We start from the raw sequence: 21,736 nt of genomic DNA, 5'->3' as shown, positions 1-21,736 counted from the left end.
CTTGTTGAGGACACTGTAACATCTACGTGTGTGTGGAAAGGTTGATTTGGCCCTTAAAGGGTTAACCGGCAGAGACAGACCTTGCTGGATGTTGCCATTCATCTCAGAGGCTGAATATTTCATGTGGTAATTAAAATTTGTAGGTCAAGTCTCCTATGACACCTATTTCTACTGATATAGGGGGAAAGCAGCACTGCCTCTCCTTTAATGCGCTCCGTTCGCCCAGCTGAGATTTAAAGGATGAAGGGTGACATTTTCCCCCGTTTTGTAAATGAATGCAATTGATCTGCCTAACAAGAACAAAGTTAGGTTTCCAAATACTGCATGATACAGAGATTAAGCCTTTAAATGGCTTTCCAAAGGCAATCTTTATTGCAAGCCCTAAAGTAAGGGCATTGAACTTTCAATTAGAATTTCTAATAGGCTATTGACTGGAATGTATTAAATGTTGCTACACAGCTATACAGATCCTGAGAGGGGATTTTTTCTCAATCCAGGGCACATGACCCCGAAATCCCTCAGCGAGATACACAAACATTCACAGCAGTCACCTGATGTGTGCGGTGATTGAGTTGAGCATGTGTTTTCTCTCTACAAGTTCATGTGATTCTTATTGTAATTGCTCAATGTGAAGGCGTTTACTTTAAACAGCATTACGCTGACCCACCTTTAGTAATCTATGGTAATTTCAGCAAAGCCTTTTGATCCTCGTATCCTTTTATTTGTGGTCAGGATTCTTTTTAACTCCATGTCAGCTTAGTTCATTCTTTTTCTTGGCGAGGCTTTGATGTCGCTCCAAGACCTTTTAGATTGTCTTAATTTCCGAGGTTCTCCGAATCCAAGCGCATGAGCTGTTTCTAATTTTCCGTGATTGATCTCTGGGTCTAAATCGAATTTAATTGCCTCTAATGCCATATTAACTGTTGTCAAAATATTTTTACTTGTCGTCCTAATTCAGCTCGCTACTCCTAGAACAGCACAGTCAAGGAACGTTCCATCTGTTTTTCATTGTCTCCGCATCCCCCTCTTCTATGCCTCTCACTTTTTCCATCTCTCAGCCATAATTTTCTCTGTCTTTGTTATTCCCACCGTCTCTTTTCTTTCTGTTGCGCACACATTGTAGCTGCAGGTGATTATAAGCTTTGAGAAAGCTGCATCAGGATACAATTTGTCAGGGTCTAACAGCCCATTCTGTTCTGAGGGGTTAACATTCTGTTTGTGTTACAGTGCATTCAAACTCTAATTAAAACAACATTACATTCCCCATCTGCCAATCTCCCATAATCTTCTTTAATTACTGTAATTAAACTATATTTACATGTGCAAAATACTTGTAATTTAGCAAATTGCACTCTACACTCTTGCACATTTAATCAGCGGTGCTGCAGTGGAATGGAGTGATTTCAATGTTTTGATTTCAGCGGTGGGCTGGTTCTGACAGGGTAAGTGGACCTCTGCCTGAGGTCTTGCAGAGGTTAGGAAAACAAGCCATTGGAGAAGTATTGTCATTGGGCTCTGATTGCAGCTCGTGTGGCTAATTACAAGCCTGAGCTCCCTCCTGAAAACAGGCAGAGATGAGGTGTGTGTGTGTGTGTGTGTGTGTATTTTCGTGAGTTTGTATGTACAGTATGCGTGTTCAAACAAGCTTCTGCAGTCTAGTATACTGCTTGCGTAGTTCACCGCCGCTTGGCTCGTGATTGACATCGAACATCAGCTTTCATTTATTGCGAAATGCAAAGTGAATTTGCCAAAGTGTATTTGCCACCCAAACACAGAGAACTGAGATGAGGCGCTAAATACCTGAGAATTAAACCTGCAGCTGGCTAAGCAACTGTCGCTATAATGAAAACGTCAAGGACTGGCTCTGGCTGAAGAGGAGCAGCATGCTTGCTTTCAGATTAATGGTATTAGATAGGGATTAATCCAGAAGAGGGAATTTGTCAAGCTGTAGCTTTATATTAGCATCGCTAATAAGCTAGCTTCTAAACGCCCCACATGATGACACCATATTTCAAACACTTTCTCGACATTTGCGGTTTATTCAGTCATTAGCTCTAAACACCAAGACCATGATTTGTCACTTGGACAAGCTGACGTTCATCCTCGGTTTTTGCTGTTGGTCCTACAGTAAGTACAGTCATTAGAAGAGCCTCAGTGAAGGTTTACACACTTGTCAGTCAGGTCAGTGTAGTCTAGATGAGGTCCCTGGCTTTCTGTCTTGACTATTGCTGAGCAGCTAGCATTAGGCATCTCCTCTCGCCCTAATTACATTCCTGTCTGCCTGGATGAGAAACGCTCCAATCAGGCCAGATGGAACCTCTGTAACAGCTCAGCAGTTAAGAGTCAGGGGTCTCGCCCTGGACGACCCCCCGCAGCCCTTCCCAACACCTTCAGGCATTGTCAGGTGGAGGCAGACCTGGCAAGAAGAAGCGCGGCTACTACCGCCGCAGAGGTAATTGGTATGCTTTTGCAGAGTTTCCCCCCCCCCTCCCCATCCTGCTAGAGATGCTTATTAGCTTCACGCCAGCAGTATGCACATCATTAGAACATACCAGGGAGGAAGACAGGAGCACTGAAGGGAGATTTTGCAGAAGGGAACTATCTGTACCCAAACATAGTGCTCAGATTCAATGCTCTCTCTCCATTTTAAATGAAAACTTTTTCTCCGGATAGTCACAATAGATGTTTCCCCCTGTTCTCACTAACCAAGGTTTTAATTGCCCATCCTATTACTGCTATTTTGTGACTGACACACAAACGGCGGTTTCATCTGCTCGGTTTGAATATAAAAGGCATCGGCGGCTCTCTGAGTTAGAGAAGTAGCTGGCGGGTAGTGCCGACCAAATGATGTTATAAGATGGACACAGCCCCAAATCCCCATTAGCTGACACGTAGTTCCTCTTAATTAGTTTCCATTCACTGTAATTAGCATGGATGAGGCTAATCATCTGATGTGAAAGCAATCTAACGCTTGGGATACAACGTCCTTGGCCTCACTTTCATGTCAGGTTCACAGACATTTTTTTCCCTTCAGGTGCTGTTGCTCTTTTTCTAAGCTTGCTGTGAATAAAAGGCAGCATTAGTCACTTTGTGTTGTAGTTTTTTACAAGTGATGTTCTATGCTCTTAACCATTCAGCGCTGTATATTTACCTGTAAGTGCATATTACAGCCAATCTTTCGTCCTGACATTAAAGGCTAATTAAAGCAATTTTCCGTTTATCCTAAATCTATGAAACAACTGTTAATGCCCCGTTGAAACAAAGCATGTCTTTGTAATGGGATGTGAAAGAATGTCAATCAATTTTAGATAGACCTCATATTTTGGCCGTGAAATGTTCAAGGCCTGAGATGAATAAGAGAAGAAAAAGGGGTATACGGTGTTGACAGTTGTGTTGAGGCTGTTGTCCCAGATCAAAACAAACGTGTGTGTTGCGTAACACAACGGAGCAGCAGGACCACAAGTAGAGCAAAAGCAAATGATTGTGGATGGTATTGTTGGAAGCACCTACTGTAGCAGAATGATTGATACTCTCTGCCTGCCCGTCAAGCCCTTGAGAGAGATATTCCTCCCACTAATGTTGTGTCTGCTGCCAATCATCCTTTGTCTTCCAGGTTACTGTGTTCCAAGCTCTCATCTCTCTCATTTTTCCTCGATGCGTCTTTGTTTTTAAAAAAGCGCACGTGACTTTTATTCCTACAAACTCATAGACAACAGGATGGAAAATCATCCAGTTGATTCCTAACTGTTATATTGGGTGGGGTTACACAGGATATGAGCTTTTTATTTGATTTTCTGCCTTGTGGATTTTGCTCTTCTGCTATCTGTGTCTTTATTGATACCAAATCCCACAAGTGATCTCAGATCTTAAATGTGTATCCACTCACCACAAAATGTCCTTGCACCTAATCTTTTGGCCACAGACAAAAGGATGTGAGTGCCGGCCAATCCAACATAGTAAGGTCTGATTTTCCCAGAGTGCCGAGGGCACGCTTTCCCTCCCTCGGCCCCTCGGAGCTGTAGATTCTAGTCTGATCTAAAGCAGAACCCTGTTTATCCCCTCCACTCAATGTTATTATGACAGTGATTATTTAAGACTGAGAAGATCTGGATGGGCCCACAGTAAATTAGATGTGTATAGACCAAACAGTATCATATTTCTGGCATTTTAACATCTTTCTGTCATTCTCTCAGTTCTCTGTCTCTTATTATTTCTTTCCTAATATGCTTTTGCTTTCCCGCAGGCTGGATCTTTTTTGTGAAATGGAGTGTTTGGCATGAACTTTTGCCATATGCCTGTCGATTTGCCAAAAAATATTCAGAGCAGCTCTTTTCTTGCGCCAAGTATTTGGCCATCTGCTTAAGTCTTTAACCAGCAGCATCCAGGGACTTCATCAAGCTTGAACTGCGAAGTCAAATGGTTTTCTTCAGCTCCCAAATCTAGCTAGGCACTGCTGTGCAGATTTACTGCACTGGCAATTCTAAGCAATCACACATATATTTTATTATGCAGTACATAGTCGCATTTATGGGATTTACACTTAATGACAGCCAGGTTTTCCCAGAGCTGTTTTTATGTCGTTAAAATTACAATATAGTTAAATTAGACCAAGTACTCTCTCTTGAATCCTTCTAAATCACTGTTGAAAATAACATTTAACAGACAGGAAATATATTCATGTTAGTTTGATGGTAAGTGTTAAGTATCTGCAAATGAGGGTGCAGACAAATGGCTGAAGCAGCTGCAATAGTCATTTCCCAAAGACGTCTGATTCTACCTCTTCAGTTTGTACAGGCCACACTGCCACATGCAGACCGAGGCTTTTAAAGCAGGAGACTGTGCTGAAGAATGTGCTGTTCCTCAAAGTGGCAGAGAAGAGGAGATAGCTTTTCTATGGGGGTGGGGTTCATTATGCGGCACACAGGACACCATTATTAGCCCCATTACACACACTGACAGCCGCACATTCATTCTCCTATACCTGCTTTTTAAAGTCACCCATAAATAATGAGGGCTGCAGCTAGCCTCGTCTTGGAGGAAGGGAAAAAGGTCATTATAGACCAGAGCTCCATTTGTCAAAATTATTTCATAATCTTAGGTCACAAGGAGGGTTTTAGCTTTAGTTAATTGTAGATCGGACCACTGAACATAAATTTTCATTAGCAATCAATTTGTCACTCTGCAGATTTTGACCCTGTCTGCTCTTTGTTGTGATAATCAATGACATGTGTAGAGAGACTCTGCAACAGTGACAGTATGAAATCTAGAAAAATTGCACGATGCATTTGTTGAGAAATGTGAATGTAACTTAAATAATAACAGCAGGAATGAGGCAAAGAAATGTGTTCAATGAAGTATTTAACATCTTGCTATAGCAGTGCGTTTCCTACAGCGGTGCATGGATTTTTTCATTGATGGCGTTCAGACTGAAGCTACGTCAGTGTGGATTTGCTGCCATTCCATTGTGATGTAGAGGTCACAGTGCCTTCCTGGTTAAATGTGCTCTGACTGGTAATCGGTGGTGCTGTGCAGGATAATTACCCCAGCTTTTATCAGAATGACCTCTCTGACAAACTTCCCTAGTGGAAGGAGACACCTGAGAGCTTCCACACTTCCTATCTGCCCTTGTTTTATCGAAAAAGCCCCGCCTGAATGTATAATAGAGCCCCTGTTCTCCCAACAGACGGATAATGGAGGGTGGAGTGGTCCTCTTTGGCAGACTACTGCCTCTTCCCTGCACTAGAGAAACCAATACCAGGCCTATCGGCTGATATATGACACTAATACACAGGCTGACTGGGGCCCTAAACAGAAAAGAGGGATTGTTCCGACTTTCGACTGGCTGTAGGATCTATGACTCACGGGTACCGCACTGTCTGGCCCCTGAGACCACTCTAATTGCTTTACATCTGTACAAAGGTTTCTTGTAATCGGGCCTTCTGCCTCCATTTGTCTTCCTTTCAGTCTCCTAGTGAAGGCCTTAATTGGTCTTAGTGGGGCTTTTTTTCCAGTTAGCTCCCGGGCCTGAGCTAGTGGAAGACTTTACCTCGGGGGGCAGTGGGGTTTGTCGGCTGCTAGTGGTTGGGGAGGCTGCAGAAGAGAGGAAGTCAATACTTCTTTTACCTTTAACACTTTAATTAATGTTCTCCTGACAAGCAGTGTTTTTCCCCATAGCTTCACATGGGGGGGAGGGGGAGGGGGTTGGCTGAGCTCCTGGGATCCACACAAGAATCAAGACTTGTACGGCTTTGTGAGAAAACCTCCCATGCAGTCTCCAGTGGCCAATCGGCATTTGCTGAGAATCCAGTTCTTCCTTTGTTGATTCTTAGTGCACATTTTGCCTGCTGTCTTCTCTCCGAGTGAAAGTTAGTCTATTTTCTTTGCCTGCAAGTCTCTCTAGACGCCGTTACTCACATTGCAAAGTAGTAAACACTTCTGCCAAATGGTGCCACAAGCACTGGTATTGCGAAATAATTGATTTTCAAATATTACATGTGCTTTTGTTCTGAGCTTCAAATTGCGTCAGCACAAAGATGTTATGATTTAGCATTTTGTCAGTTGTCATCTGTGCAGATAGTCCAAAATGTATTATGTAATTGTCTCAGTCTATTCGTCATATACCTTGAATATTACATTGCAAATTCATAGTTAATATGTTTACATGCTCAAGCATCATTTGATGAGTGAATATTCAGATTAGGGCTGTGGTTTGAGATGAGCTGATTAACCCGCTAAAGTTTATTGCAAAGTTGAGACAAGAAAGATTTGAGTGTTTTTTTAAATTGATGATCCCCAAAAACCCACTTTTTTTTCCCACCACTGCTAACCCTGCCAGTTTTTGTATTTCTAAATGCAACTTTACATTCCATTCTTTTTGTTTTTGCTCTGCAAGATGTGAAAAACTTAAAACACTTTTTTTTTTAAACCTGAATAAGCTGTAAACATGCCACAGTGATTTGAACGGTTGTAATCCAGGACTTTTTTAACAAAGCATGCTCTCTGATTTCAAGCTTAAGGGAACTACAATAACATTGTTACGGTGCTCACATCTGCAACAATCAAAGTATCGCCTTACTCTGCATGTAAGTGAATCATTACATTTAAACATACTGAATAATTCCTCTAGTCATCAAGCTCCACCAGTCTGATCATTAAACCCCTCAAGAGTGTTTACTTGTGGTGAAGTGCTGCTGTAAACCAAGGAGGATTCCTTGAGTGTAATGTGACCTACCTCGCTTTATCTGACTCGACTCTGTTCACACTTGTCTTTGCCATGAGATAACATCTCATGTGCACTGCTCCACAAACCACAAATCACATCTTTAATTTAAGATAACATGACATTGTCCTGGCTCTGTACTAGTTTACATGTATATAATACATTCCTTCAGATAGCATAGCTTCTGGGCTCTAATCTGCAAAATATTCTATAAATTTTATACTTTCCTAAACATACTGATTTCTTTATGTTGAGCCAACTTATGTAACTGTGCACTGTTGTATAAATGCAATTTTAAAATACATTCTTTGGATTCTTACAACTGGAAATACTGTATTATCTACCAAAACAACACTTGTTGGCAACAGATCTTTATCGTGTTTTGCATGGGTCATAGCTGACATTTCTGCTGTTGGGTCCAGTGTTGGGCTCTGCAGAGTCTGTACTCTGTCAGTTGCAGTTTATTTGGATCTCGAACATTTTTGCTACTTTTTGTGCATTTTACAGCTGTGGGGTTTAGTGAGTAAAGGACAGAACAGCTCATGCCAGGAGTGTGGAACAGGAGCCCGGTGTTGTGAGCTCTCCTCTGCTAGTTTCTGCTCTGCTGTGCTCCCTTGCATTTCCTGCTGACTGACTGATATGGAGATCTGCTGCCAGGGCTTAAATAGCAGCTGTAAGCGTCCAGCTGCTCCCTGCCACGCTCCACTTCTCCCCAGATGGCTCCGAGACGTTCCAGCAGCCCTCTGGAGGAGCGCTCATGAGGAAAGTGTTATGGAGTGGCTCTCTGAAACACCAGGGAGCATCCCTCACCGCACCACAGCCACCCTCCTCCTTCTCCAACCCCCGGGCCGAACGCCCAAATCAAGGGAGGGCTGCTTGTGCAGCCTTGTTTGCCAACTTACCAACGGGAGTCAGCACAGATGGTGGTGTCCGCAGCATAGGCCAGCATGCAGCAGGGCCTGAGGGGGGGGGTCCTGGAGAGAGCACATGCCATGTCTGGCCCAGGATGCCACTGATATCCCCTAGCAGGAGCCTCTCATTGGCCCTCAGCAGATGACCAACAAAAATCTGGCAAGCTCTCCTCAGCTCAGAGATGGTGTAGTGAAATGTTTTTCTTTACCCACATGGGTGCCTTTGATAAGTGGGTTGTTTCAGAGCGTTTCCAACCCAAGAGAGAATGTGTCGGGTAAAAACGAGTGCATTCAAAGGCATGGTAATTTTCCTTGAACACTCTGTGTTAATATATTATGCCGGCTGTAGTGCTCCAGGGCAACAGGCTCTGACCTTGGCTGTGTGTAAAAGTGATGAATGGTCCATCAACTTCACACCACTGAAGCAAACCGCAGGGTTCACTTCAACCATGACATTGCCCACAGAGATAATATCATGTTTAACATATCCTGCACTCACACTGCTCAGAAAATCGACTTTATTTAAAGGTACCCTGAGGAGTTTCCCACCACTAGTGGCGCTGTGTAGCACTTATTTAATGAACACAATCTTGTATTTCTGTCAGACACATTTCTGCTGACTGCAGGGGGTCGTAACAGTCAGGAGAAGCAGTAATGTGATGGTAATAGAATAGAGGACGACTCAAAGCTGTAAACAAGGCTGGGCAGTTTTATGACAAATCACATTTTGCTACAACATGCCAATGTAAGTATTGCTTGTAAAAATGACATCACCAAAGTATACCTTTAACTTCTGTGGTGGTAGAATAAGGTTAACAGCTAGCTACAGTATGAATGTAACACATATTATCATGTCATGTTAAACTGAATCAAACACACTCATGTTGCACTGGGTCTCCTTGCAGATGCATTTATAGTGTCAAAGACTCCTATTTGCTCTATTTCTCTCTATTTGCTTGACCTACAGCAGGTGGGTTACAGATATGACCTGGGGTAAAAGTTTATACCGATTATAAAGTCCCTCTGGGAGCGACTGCTACTTTTGTCCCCAGAAGATGTATTTTCGTGAGCCACCTCTCTCTCTGAATCTCATTTCTCCTTATCTCACCATATTCCCTGTGGCCCGCGAGTAGGAGTCTGCTCCACGGATGGATGCCGGACTGCTATTGCTTCCAGCGGGGGGTGGGGGTGGGGGGGGGAGTCCTTGCTCTGCTGACCTCACTGTTATCCTTGTCGTGACAGGAAACATACATCATAGCGGGGCCTCTAATGTGAAACACATTCTGCCACAACTTGATCAAAGCCAGGCTGCCTGGACAACAAAGTGCCCTGTAATGCCATATTTTGACCATATAATTGGAGAGTAATTACAGCTGACAAAACACTCCAGTGATTTTCTCTGTTTCTCTCCCTCCCTCCCTCCCTCCCTCCCTCCCTCTCCTTCCCAGTGTCTTTGCCCAGAGAAGGGTTGTCATAAACTATGTGGGATATTGTGTGCTGAGTTGGCTTGAAAGCTCTTGAGTGGAGCTGAGGGTAGGTCAGTTTTTATTGGAGCGCGATCGCTTATTCAGAGACACTATAACAACACACAAGGGTAGCAGGAACCGGTGGCCCAGAAAAACACTGGTGCGCCACATGACAGCTGACCCTCGCTCACTGACAAGATGGCAGTTTCCCTAAAAAGCTGCGTGCTCTAATTGTTCTGATCAAACTTGATTTTTAGACGGATTGGATTGTATTCCTCTGTGATCACACGGTGTTTGCGGTTAGCCGAGTTCTCCTTCTGGTAAACTCCACAGTGTACTAACCAGTACACTAATCATAGATGTTTGAGGAGTTGACCCTGAAATCTCAGCCTCAGTACAACAAAAAAAAAGAATGTTAAAAAAGAAGATCCTTGGCAGAGAAAAGTGTGTAGTCAGATATTTTTGCGAATGTTGGCAGTGTTAACACGGAAGAATCGAGGCAAACAGTAAACAAGTTAGAAATCATTTCAGCTTGAGAACAGAGGAAGAACCTTTGACAAAGTCAAAATGTGGATTTGATGCAGATGTTGGCATGTTGTTGTATTCACATCTCTCTGGTTGTTCCACATCGCTGGGCAAACAGTTTTTTTTGTCTCTCTAAGCGTAGTCTTTCATTGTGAAGTCCACCCTCCCGCTGGGGCAGTCGATACGAACAGAGAGCCTTGGGGTCTGAGTTCTGTGGTATTCTGCTGTATAGCAATCAAACACAAAACACATGAAATACTGCAAAACATTACAGCTTGACAAAAGTCTAGAACAATCTGCTAGATCAAGGCTCTGAAATAAAAGTTCCACATCACCACTCACCACTGACCTAATGTTTGCACACTGCTAATGGTTTCAAGAAACAAAAGCAAGCTGTCTGTAGTTAGAGCCAGTCTGTTATTGAACTAATCTTTATCTAGGAGTTATCCTTCAGCTTGCTACAATTCTAGCTGTCATCCTGTAATAATGTGCATGATGTATTGTGAGCCAGTCTGTTCAGAGTCTGTTCATTGCTGTAAAGTGACACACGAAACCTGGAATTATATTTTAAAAAGTACAATTGAGCAGCCTGAAAAAACATCAAGACTTTTTCTTTTTTTTTTTTTTTTTAAAGTTGAGACATTTTAGTTGTAATTTTCTCGACAAAAATGTTGAGAGTAGAACTTGTTCTGAGCTGGCTGCTCTACCACAGACAGCTTTAGTCCCCTCATCTCTAGCATCAGTCCATATTTGCATGCCTTTTATCAGGAGGTAAAATCATGTGTTTGAGGGGCCGGAGGGTGGGTCATAACCGTAACCGTACCGCCGGTCCTGTGGTAGGTGGTGGATGTCAGATGGCTAGTCCGTGTCTCTCAGCCTGCTATGGTGCTCTACCACTTAGCATGCTAATTAATCCCAACCAAAGGGCCGTGTCAGTCACCCCACGCTCCGCCAGGGATGCTCCCACTGGGCTCATCCTGCTTTAATTGAGCACGTTTTTCAGGAGCCCGCTGTCCCCGGGATTACATTAGATCCCTCTAATTCACCCAGCCTGCCACTGGTGTGGGCACAGCCGACGAGAGAGGGAAGGAGCTAGATGAGACGTAGAGCTGGGAAATGTATAAATAAACCAAACAAACAAACAAACAGAAAAAAAACCAGGCAGAGTGTTTATTAACACCCCTGGGATGAAAAAGGAGGTGAGTGCAGGAAATCATTAGCGCAGGAGAGTCAAACTAGGCTCGTTTGATCTCGCTGATGGAGGAGCAAATGTAATTTAGCACGCTGCAAGTAATTTGTTTTAGCAGTTAGCATGGGTTCCTTTTAATTTCATTTTGCCTTGCATCAGTCTTTCAAATTAAATATTTTTATTTTGTACAAAGCGGATCTTTGTGAGCCTCGCGGCTCAAAGACCAGCCCTCAACAACAACTAATGTTTATTCATCTTTGCTTGTTTGCATGCGCTCTAGACAGAATCCTGACAGTAGTGTGCAGTGTCGGCTTTTATTTGAGTACTTTCTGTATAATGAGGCGACTCAGATGTACACTGTGACAGCTAGCAAATCATAGCAGGAGAATAACAAAGTGTTTTTGTCACTGCGGCTCTAATTATTTGGGAAGACGGTGCTGAAGTGGCTGCATCTGTTTCAGTGTCTCACCTTATGTCCTCATTCTACTGAAAGTTGTTGACTGTGCAATCTGTTTATGAAATCCAAATACTGTTTTCCCACCTCGGTAACTGAACAGTTTCCTAACTAATAGCATCAAGTGCTCACTTCGAATATCATGTATAAACTAAAGCAACCCGTCACAGTAAATCGTATCAATGGCGTACAGCTGACTGCAGGGTGTGGCCTTTCAACGTATTAGCTCACATAACCGATTTACAGATTTCATTTTTTCACGGTTCATCCGGAGCACGGAGGGGTCGACCCCGCGTCTGTGGGACACTGGCGTGGTATGAGAGCTTAAGCCGGAAGTTTATCTCGGCCTGTCAGGGTGTTGTTGTATTTAATTGGTGCTACCACCCATGACCCGTGGGAGGCCTTCTCCTGTATCGGGACCGGCTAGTCTCAGTTCTGGTGAGTGGAACAGAGAGAGAGAGAGAGGAAAGTCTTATCAGCAGGAGATGCCTGGAACAGTGTTGTTCTGAAGCACCTTATCAGGCCAGTGCTCACACCACATGGAGCACCTGCTCTCTCGCCGGCAGCAGAGATGCGAGATGCCCTCCTCTGGTTACAGAGAAGCAGAGACACAAACAGGGTGCATCATTGTGATGATGAGCTGCAGTCTGGAATCATGGGCAGCCATTTTGGGTGTATGCAAGGTGGTAAATCAGACTCCTGGTGTTGTGATGCCATAAGATTCAAATGCATCTTATTTTGAAGAACTATCTCCTTGAGAATCCTTTCAAATGATTGCATTCCTCTCTGGATTTATTACCATTGTATGTATGTTACACATTTGTAAATCATAATGTGCTTTGTAGTATTTAATGGAAAATAACAGAGAATGTGTGTCTAAATGAAACCATCCCTAATGATCTTCAGATATGTGTGTCAGCATCTTGTACAAGATTTCAAACCTTCCCAAAGCAATGCATTCCTAGCTGCCATTACAGACTGATAAACAGCGCGCGCTCTAATGTGAGAGCACCGAGGGAACTCTGCATCTCTCAGCTGTGTCGCTGGCAAAGCCTGCAGGGGTTGTTAGCATTGACAGCGCCAGTCTTTATGCATGAGACTTCCAGGCAGATTGTTGGCAGAGCTGGGCAGTTTCTTTCAGACGGGTGTCAGCTGGCTGCAAGCCTTGCAGCCTCCTCCTCTTCCTCCTCCACCTTGCTCTCCTTCCCATCATGGCAGACCCAGAGAAAGGGCTTTATGGAGCCCCATAATGATACGTGGCGAATGTGCAGCACTGGGGTGATTGTTAACGGCGGCAGCTGCGCAGATAGCCTAGATGATGGAAAATCAGTGGGACCTCATTTTGGTTTGCCAGTATGAATATTAATGGCTCGTTTCCAGGCCATGGCTAATGATGAGGAAAATTCCCTAATAAAAACTTGATGTGATGGGCAACGACCCGCGGGGTCACTGGAGACAGTCAAAGTTAATAGTGTGCCATCAGGTGTGAGGAGTTAAGTGATTAGAGGCACAGAACCTAATCCTGGTGTTTTTCTCCCCCCGCAGCTATGAGTCAGTGTGGAGGGAGGGAGGGAGGGAGGGAGGGCTGGAAGTGGGAGGTGGGAGGTGAGGGGAGCAGATGAGGTTTATATCTGTTGACAACAGAGGGTTGCAGCCCGTTGTGAAGCATACATCCAAGTACAGTATATCCAAGCCATGAACGTTACAAGTAATAATAGAGATGACAGACAGACATTATTTTCTGGAGAAGAATGACTTTTCTATATTTGTTAAATTCTCTTAAGATTATACAGCCTGTGTGAGAATTGCTCTACAGTGTGTGATGTTATCACTTCTCACAGGAGATTGGGTTCATCTACATTTTTCTATACTAGTGCTGATAGGATGTGATAGGAAATAAGATGTTAGTGCTGATATTAAAACAATAATTTTACCTTTTATAAGCAATACCTTATGAATAATAAATGTGTTTTTTTACATAATCATTTTGTATCATTGAACAAAAGATGTCAAACTATTAAACTAACTTCAGTTCAAACAAAAGTAGCTGTAAAAGAACTTAACCTTAATAATTACAATCTAAGGGTCCTTTCACACCTACCTCACTAAGTCTGGACTTTCCGACTGTTTAGTTTGATTTGAACCGCAATTACAGATGTGAGACCTTCCCTGGACCACGGTCCGGACCAAACAGCCAAACCCTGGTCCGATGAAAAGAGGCGGACTGGATAAACCTGAAGCATGTTTCAGTGTGTTTCCAGTGTGAGAACATGTTTTTGGATTGTTCTAACTTTCCAGCAGGCTATCATCAGAGAGGAGGAGACCAAGTTTTTAATTGAAATACGGTCTGATGACATTTTTAATCAACTAAAATGACAACACCTTCCAGGTATTTTGGTTCAGACCTTGGTTCTGGCTTTCAAGTGCGAAAATACACCAAACTGATTGATTCAACTCAAAAACAGACGAAAGAATGAGCTCACAACAGTAAGAATCAGTGCCAGCTTTTGATATTTTTAGTTTTTAATGCTTGGTGCTAGAGACACATTTCAGTCGGCACCAAAAAAAAGAATTGAGGTTCAACACCCTGTGGTAAATTTCACTGGCTCCAACAGGTCAGCATCTCAGGGGTGAGAACAGGGCAAATATGCCTGCTCAACTGGCTTGAAATTAATTTTTGCTTCCATCTACTCATCTGTGCAAAACTCCCCCACACCTACTTCCTCTCTTTCAAAATGCAGTTTGTCTTTACGCTGGAAAAATTCTGCTTCTTTAGGAGCGTTCCACAAATCGTCTGAAATGGATTGTTTATGCGTGTGGCCAGATTGCCGTAATGAAGATGCCAAATTTCATCATTGTTAATGTCTAGCATGTGGGGTAATTAAAATACACACCAAGTGGGCTCCTCTCAGGGGAGTCACTATAACCACAAAAACAATGCAATTTGATGTATGTAATTATCTCAAAATCCTTCTATTAATCTTTGATTAATCCAGCATCTGCTTGGTGCCTCAGTCCCCTGTTGGCTTATGGAAACAGAGTGCAGAGCCGGGGTGAGGAAAGGTATGAGTCTGTGGGTATTTGTGTATGTGCCCACACTTTTTTTGTGCTTTTTTTTTGTTGCAATTTCTATCAGATAACCAGTAAACACTTCCCACCACCAGGTACCCCGGAGCACTGCCTGTAGCCAAGAGATTTGCCTCGAGATGATTCTGGAAAGAAAGATACGGGGTGCTTGTGTAACAAATGGATTTTTTAAGAAAGCAAAGTGCTCCACCTCTGTGTTTCTTCCTTCCTACCCTGGTCCTTGTCAGGTGTGTGTGTGTGTGTGCGGGGTGAGTGGGTGGGTGGATGGGACTGATCAACAGACAGGTTTACCCTGCGGCAACATCTGTTTCTGGCAAGTATGTTGCACATCTCAGGTTGAGTTAAATGTCCTACCCTCCTCCACACTCAAACAGAAGGAAACAGACATACACCACTCATATGCCTCCTGAACAAATCTTTTCATCCCAGGCATTGAAAAGTGTATGAACCTCAACATGCAGTTCCTTCTGCAGATATCACTGAGCCAATTCTCTGATGGGACATTATTGGTGCTGTTTTACTGTAAATCATTAGAGACCCAACAATATGGAATTAATAATAAGGAAACGCATTTAAAACTTTCTCGAATATTCTTTCAGTAAGTTTGGGCACAGTCCAGTGAAATAAAACATAAAAAGAATGCACTCTAGAGTATTGAATCCAGAGGTCACAGACTATAAAGTTCTTATTATTTTATGGAAGGCTTCATTTTTCTGTGCTTCTCCCCCATCGTCCCTCCTTTAGCTCCTCTTCTCCCAGTGACTAGAATCCAGAGTTTGCGGTCAAATTGAATATCTTCTGGATAAAGTTTTACATTTGAAGGGAAATTGCATTCAGATGTTGGCCTGCTGAATTTGGCCGGTGCTCTACATGTGGATCAGACCTGGTTATATTAGTCCAGACAGAAGTCTGGTCCTCCCTGACGAAACATTCTTGGCTGCTGAAAGAGGCGTTTGCCTTATGTGACTATATAGACTGTCTCAAATACTGGAGCTGCACTGCTTTGTTTTCCTTACGATTTTCTTTAGGTCTTTTCCTCTCCACCACGCTTTCATATGACAGCTCGACATCAAGCAGATGCTGTGGAAATTAAATGTTTGATGTCATCGCCACAGAGCCCTGCTTATTTTAATGATCTGTCCCAGTCAGGCATGTCATGTTGAATTTCCTTCCACTCGCTGAACTTTTAGGTGTATTTACAAATCTGTCTTTTATGGATACCTTTTTATGAAATGCATGTCTGCTGGACTTATTTCTAAGTAAAGTAATCCCCGAGTTTATTTGAGGTTCACTCCAGTGTAAAGTCTATTAAGCAGAGTGTGCAGTCGGGCCTGTGTGTGTGTGTGTGTTTGGCAACATTTTTTTGGTTCATTATGACTGTGAAACAGTCTGTAGTGTAGCAGCGGTTAACAGTGACTAAGGAAAAGGAAATCTAAAACAGAAGGTCTATCAGTTCATTATTAATATCACAAATCACAGCTGATGACAAAGCTGCATGAAGCTGGCAGTTGAGCGGTCACGTTGTTGCCTTTTAGTGCAGTAAATCGAATTGGACCCGCCCTGAACATTATTCCCATTATTTTCTTTCAAAAAAAGTCCAAATTCGATGTAACCGAATATTACCGTCGGTTTCTTTCTTTTTTTCATATCTGTGTTATAAGAAACTAATTTGTGAGTGTATTGTGACGGGGCCTGCTGCTCCAGCTCTGTGTGCCAAAGCAGGTGCTGTGTAGCAAACCCTGAGCTCATCAGTCTCCTCCTGCCCAGCTCTATTTGTTGTTCCTCAATTCACAGTGGCGGGACTGGCAGACTGTGTAATGTGCGGGTGAGAAAGAGAGAGGGAGGAAGAGGAAGACAGTCGGGAACGGGAGGTGTGAGTGAGGGGGTGGGGGTGGTGGGGGGGGGGGGGGGGGGGGGGTTGGAGAATGAGCGTGGCACAGATCCCCATTTCGACATCCTGTTCCTTCCTCTATTCCCCATGAATAATGTGGCACAGACCTTACCCAGCGGTAGGCCAGGCATGCCGCCATATCAAGCTGTGGTAGAAGAGCGAGGTGTCCAGCTTGACGAGAGTGGGCCCCGGCCACATTGTAGCCCCCGTTTCACTCCTAAGCCCCCCCACTCCCATCCCCAACCTGCAGAGAGGAGCTCTGGGCTCCAAGATGGCAATCAAGGCTTGATTTGCCAACACATTTCCAATGATTAAAATGTAATTAGCACAAGCGAGCACCTCCTCCCCAGCTAATTTCCACGCACGCTGTGACAGGCAGGCGGTCGGCGGCACCCAGGCCCCAGCAGCAGATGGAGGAGGATGCAGCAGGAGGGGGAGAAAACCATTTTGCCATGTGACTGTTCGCATCAGAAAACCATCAGGACGCGCAGCTATCTGGAAGGAGCTGTTAGGAGGAGGGAATGAGGAGCCCTTGACGACAGCACATCAAATTGGCACTGTCAGAGCTGACCGTGGCAATGGCTGCCATCCTTCATGCTGTCTTTCCAGCTTCCAGGCATGCGAGCAGGTTGGCTCCTTCCCTGGGCTTTAACCCCTTCAGCCATCCTGCAGGACAGCCTGGCACAGACTGATAAACAGACACCATCCTCCTGTGCAACGGGGTGCTTTTAATGAAGGCCGTATCAACCATAATTATTTCTAAGGTCACGGCTAGAGAGCAGCATAACCTGAGGCTAATGTCACTCATGGGGGGGCGACAATACGCATCCATCACAGATCCACATTTTAGAAGATCCCATTTAAGACAAAATTAGAGGCAACTTGTAACACCGGAGACAGCAGATATTATATATAAACCGGTTTAACACACCGTGTTTGCATTCAGAAATGATGTTTTATACATGTCATTTTTGTCTTGATTAACTTAACATCTGTTAGTATTTGTGGACCAGTGGGTTTCCAGGAGGTTATGTTGGAAAAGGTAACAATGTGCATACTTGGCTCGCACGCATCCTCGTGTGATGTGGTTACCTCCTCGGTCCAGACATTTTTCTGTGGGCAGCTCTGGCAGCAGGCTCCGGTGAGCCTCGCCGCTAACAGACGATAGCACAGCCGCATCGTTTAGGATTTGGCCCGTGGCTTCTTATGTCCCCCTTCTATTCGGCCAGTATTACTCTCAGCTGGAGAGGATTTAGGACAAGAATAATTTACTCCTACTCCCAGACCAATATAAACAAAAGGCTTGATGCTTGGACAGAGCGCAGGGAAATTTGTAAGAGCACTCAGCCAAAATAGAGGCCCGGGTGAGAGCAGAGGGGCAATCAGAAGTGCTCCGGATACAGGCCAACATCAACAGCTCTTAGAGCTGAAGCTAATGTTTGACATTCCTGTGTTACTTAAACTAAACACTAGGGTCTAGCTGTACAGTATAATGCTGGCCCTGTGTAAATAGCAGTGGGCCTGGGTAGAGTATCACTTTTCTTAGTCAGCCCCCTCCCAGGACTAATGGTTTCCTTATTGTACATGACTGTTGCTTTAAATAAGACCTGTTTCCTACCTCAGCCTGTCAGAATAGCTAACTCCACTGATCTCAATAGCACCATTGTTGTTTTGTTTTTTCTCGCTTAAGTGTAAAATATTCATTTTTGTCATTCATTTTAAACCTCTAACATATGTCTTTTCAATACACATGGCCTCTCAGGATTGGTAGTTTTAGGTAGGATTAGTGTTTTTGACATTATGGTTCACCATAACACTGCAGCTTTATTCATGCTCACTCACCGGTAGCTATGCAGATAACCCATAATCATAGCAATAACTGAATATTTGAGCTCACGCACACCTCCTAAATCAATACCATACCCCGTTATTAACGATGAGGTCCTTCAATCATTCATAACATTTCCAACAGGCAAGTGCAAAGCTGAGACTTTTCTAGCTTTCCGTCTCTGATTCTAATGTAGGATTCGGTTAGTAGAAATACAAGGAGTGAAAAAAATCCATATATGCAGAGATTCTTATCCCCCGCCTCAGGTTGCTTTATGCATGAGGCTACGCATTAGTTTACTATGATCACTTATCAGTGAGTGACAGCGCTGACTTATTTGTATGCCCGAGATGTTTTTTTTATCTTTTCACACGTATCATTATTTGTTACTTTTTTGTTACCTTTTTTTTTTCTATACTCGAGCAGCGAGTGCGAGGGAGCTTTGGCGTCTTCACTGTAAGGACGATCAAATTGCCTGCCCTTGCCTGTCAGGCCTGATCTCAGGATTTTTTACTTTGCTCATTATAAAGGTATTTCCATTTTATTAAGTTTTCCCTTTTTTCCACCCTTTGTCGCACTGGGAAATTTGCATACCTTTATTCCTTGGGGGAAAAAAAGTAATGACAGCAATTTCTTTTCTTTTCTCTCCCCCACTAGCCGTGTGAGTGCTTCGTTTAGTGGCACCTGCAAAAGCGACAGGCGCGGGGATGAGAAGTGAAAGAGAGCAGTTGATTAAATCATCATCAAGTCGCAGCACAGAAAGTCAATTCTGCTTGCCGTCTACAATGATATCCTTTTATCTTAAAGTAATGAGCTATGGCACTTTTGCATCGGGTAATACGATGAGTTCCATTAGCATGTTCCATTTGCTTCACAAGCAAGGGCGAGTCATTCCAGCCGTCTTCTATCTTGGCAATCAAAGCAATTGGCTGCACAGGCAGGGAACAGGGGGAAAAGGGAGGAGAGCAAAAGAAGGGAACACAAGAAAAGAAAGGCTTGTAGTGCTTTTTTTATGGATCACAACACAGTGGAAAAAAACTGAAATGATGTCCATTATTTGAACCCCTTGCATGCCTCTGTTCCCGGGTGTGTAGTGTGCACAGGCAGAGAAGCAGCTAATGAGTGCTCGGTCGCATTACTGCTGTCACATTCTGAGAGGCCTCAATACATGGAAGCAGTTGAGACGGTTAACACAGCTCATCAGATCTTGTCTGCTGCTGTATTAGTCAGCCCTGTGTGGGAGGCCACAGGAGAGAATGATACTTGCAGACACGCCTATTTATTCACAAGCGACAATAGATGTGCATAAATACACACAATGTGCAGCTTTTTGTATGACATAGACATTTACGTGTAATCAGAACCTGCTTGTCTTTTATTACTGTTATTTATTCTTCCAGCTGACTGTCTATATGGCTGCCGGCTCTCTGCACACTGTATTAAAATGGGGGGGGTGGACTGTTGTGGGTGGTGGAGAAAGAGTGAGAAAAGAAATGGAGAGCAGAGAGCGTCTGAGGAGTGTTTGCCCAGTGCGTTTATTGCCTCTGCATAATTTATGAGGTGCTGGAGCTGACCATCATGGCAGTGTGCCGCAGGCGGCCCCTGGGGCCGTGTGGGACAGGCCTGTAAATTGGATGCTATGCTCATGCTGAGCTCACAAGGCACCTTTTTACTGTCCAGCCGGAGAAACAGAGCAGCCACGAGACCAGCCAGCTACCTTTGAGCTCTGCAGGGCCCCAGATCAGCAAGAAAACAAGAGATGGAAGCAAAAAAAAAAGGAAAAGATAGGGAAAAAATGACAGGGCCTTCTGTCACTCACTCTCTGGGCTGTCTGTCATTTCACCCCCTTCCTCCACTCCCTCCCTACGTTAATCGACACCCACCGACCCCTCCCTGCTCCCCCAGTACCCCCGCCTACACACACACACACACGCATATAGTGTGCCAACCCCTGCCCATATTCCCCCCCAGTGCCTTCTTCATTACTGACTCCAGTGCTTCTCTGCACCTCAGCCATATGCACCACGTTGAGGGCCGCCAGTCACCCAGCATCACACTAATTAGTTGATAAAGAATTAAGTGGACCTTGAAATTGAAATTGGAAAGAAAAAATGAAATCTAACCACTTTTTTTTCCCTCCCTCCATTACAAAGTTGCTTTCCTTCCCTTGTCATTTCTCCATCCCCAGCCTCAAGCAGGAATACACATCATGGAATTATAATTCTAGTGGCGGTTGGTGTTTTTTGAGATTCAGGCTCCATCTGAATTTCACATAGGTTTCAATGTTAACAAGGGCACGGCTGCTCTTGAGTGAACATTTGCTTTGTTACACATCCCAGTTCTTGTGTCAGCTAATGAAGTGATCTGATGATATTCAGACAGTGTATAGAGTATGATAAGTTGGTCATTAAAGAGCTGATAAGATGTGCTTTTTGAAAAGGTAAATTAGATGATGGAACTCATCTGTTGGAAGTGAATGCAATCAAGCAGGAACAGTTATAAAATAAAAACGTATTATTACCAAATTTTAACATTGTCTTTCTTTTTTCTTGCAGTGCGACACTGAGAGCGACCAAGACGACAAGGTAAGCCTGCCTTTCACTATCCTTTGTTTATATACTAAAAACGTGCTTGGGTTATTTTCAGCGTCCTTTATCAGGTTTCAATAAGACTCAAATATTAGACTTTCTTTAAAGCTGAGAATTTAATGTAATTAGAATTAAACATCCTGTTAATAACTATGAGAAAGACTTAATTAGCTGCGCATTAATTATAAATGACTTAATGATGTGCAAAATCTAAATCGAACTGTTCTGGCTTTTTAGGATTTAGATACATTTAAAGAGAGTCTGTTGTGACAGCCAGGGCTGATGGCGCAGGCTTCCTTTTGCTTAAAGCCAAGCACTGACTGATATATCTACAGTGTGTAGTACACTGCTTATATTTATATATGTGCAGCACCTAGCTATCTATCTGTCTGCCTTTTGCCACACACGCCTTTGCTAATTAGAAATAACACAATCCTATAATCAGGTATTCATTGCTTATTTCTGCTCCTATAATCTCAAATAACACCTCCTACTGTTACAATCCATAACATCTTCCTGTGGTGTAATCGTGCTCTATATTTGCTGAGAGGTGCATGGTTTCAATTTTGTCATTTTTG

At 43.6% G+C, this 21,736-nt stretch overlaps 1 protein-coding gene across 1 annotated transcript in view; it reads left to right on the top strand.

Annotated features, from left to right (window-relative positions):
* The window catches only part of auts2a (activator of transcription and developmental regulator AUTS2 a), a 306,851-nt gene that overhangs the window by 181,938 nt on the left and 103,177 nt on the right, over positions 1-21,736 (top strand). Inside the window, 1 exon segment of the mRNA XM_062432791.1 lies at positions 21,126-21,155. Coding sequence (XP_062288775.1) covers positions 21,126-21,155 — 30 coding nt within the window.

Source organism: Scomber scombrus, chromosome 14 (assembly GCF_963691925.1).
Source record: "Scomber scombrus chromosome 14, fScoSco1.1, whole genome shotgun sequence".
In the NCBI taxonomy this organism is placed as follows: Eukaryota; Metazoa; Chordata; class Actinopteri; order Scombriformes; family Scombridae; genus Scomber; species Scomber scombrus.
Note: the sequence above shows the minus strand (reverse complement) of the source record. Positions and strands in the feature narration are given on the sequence as shown.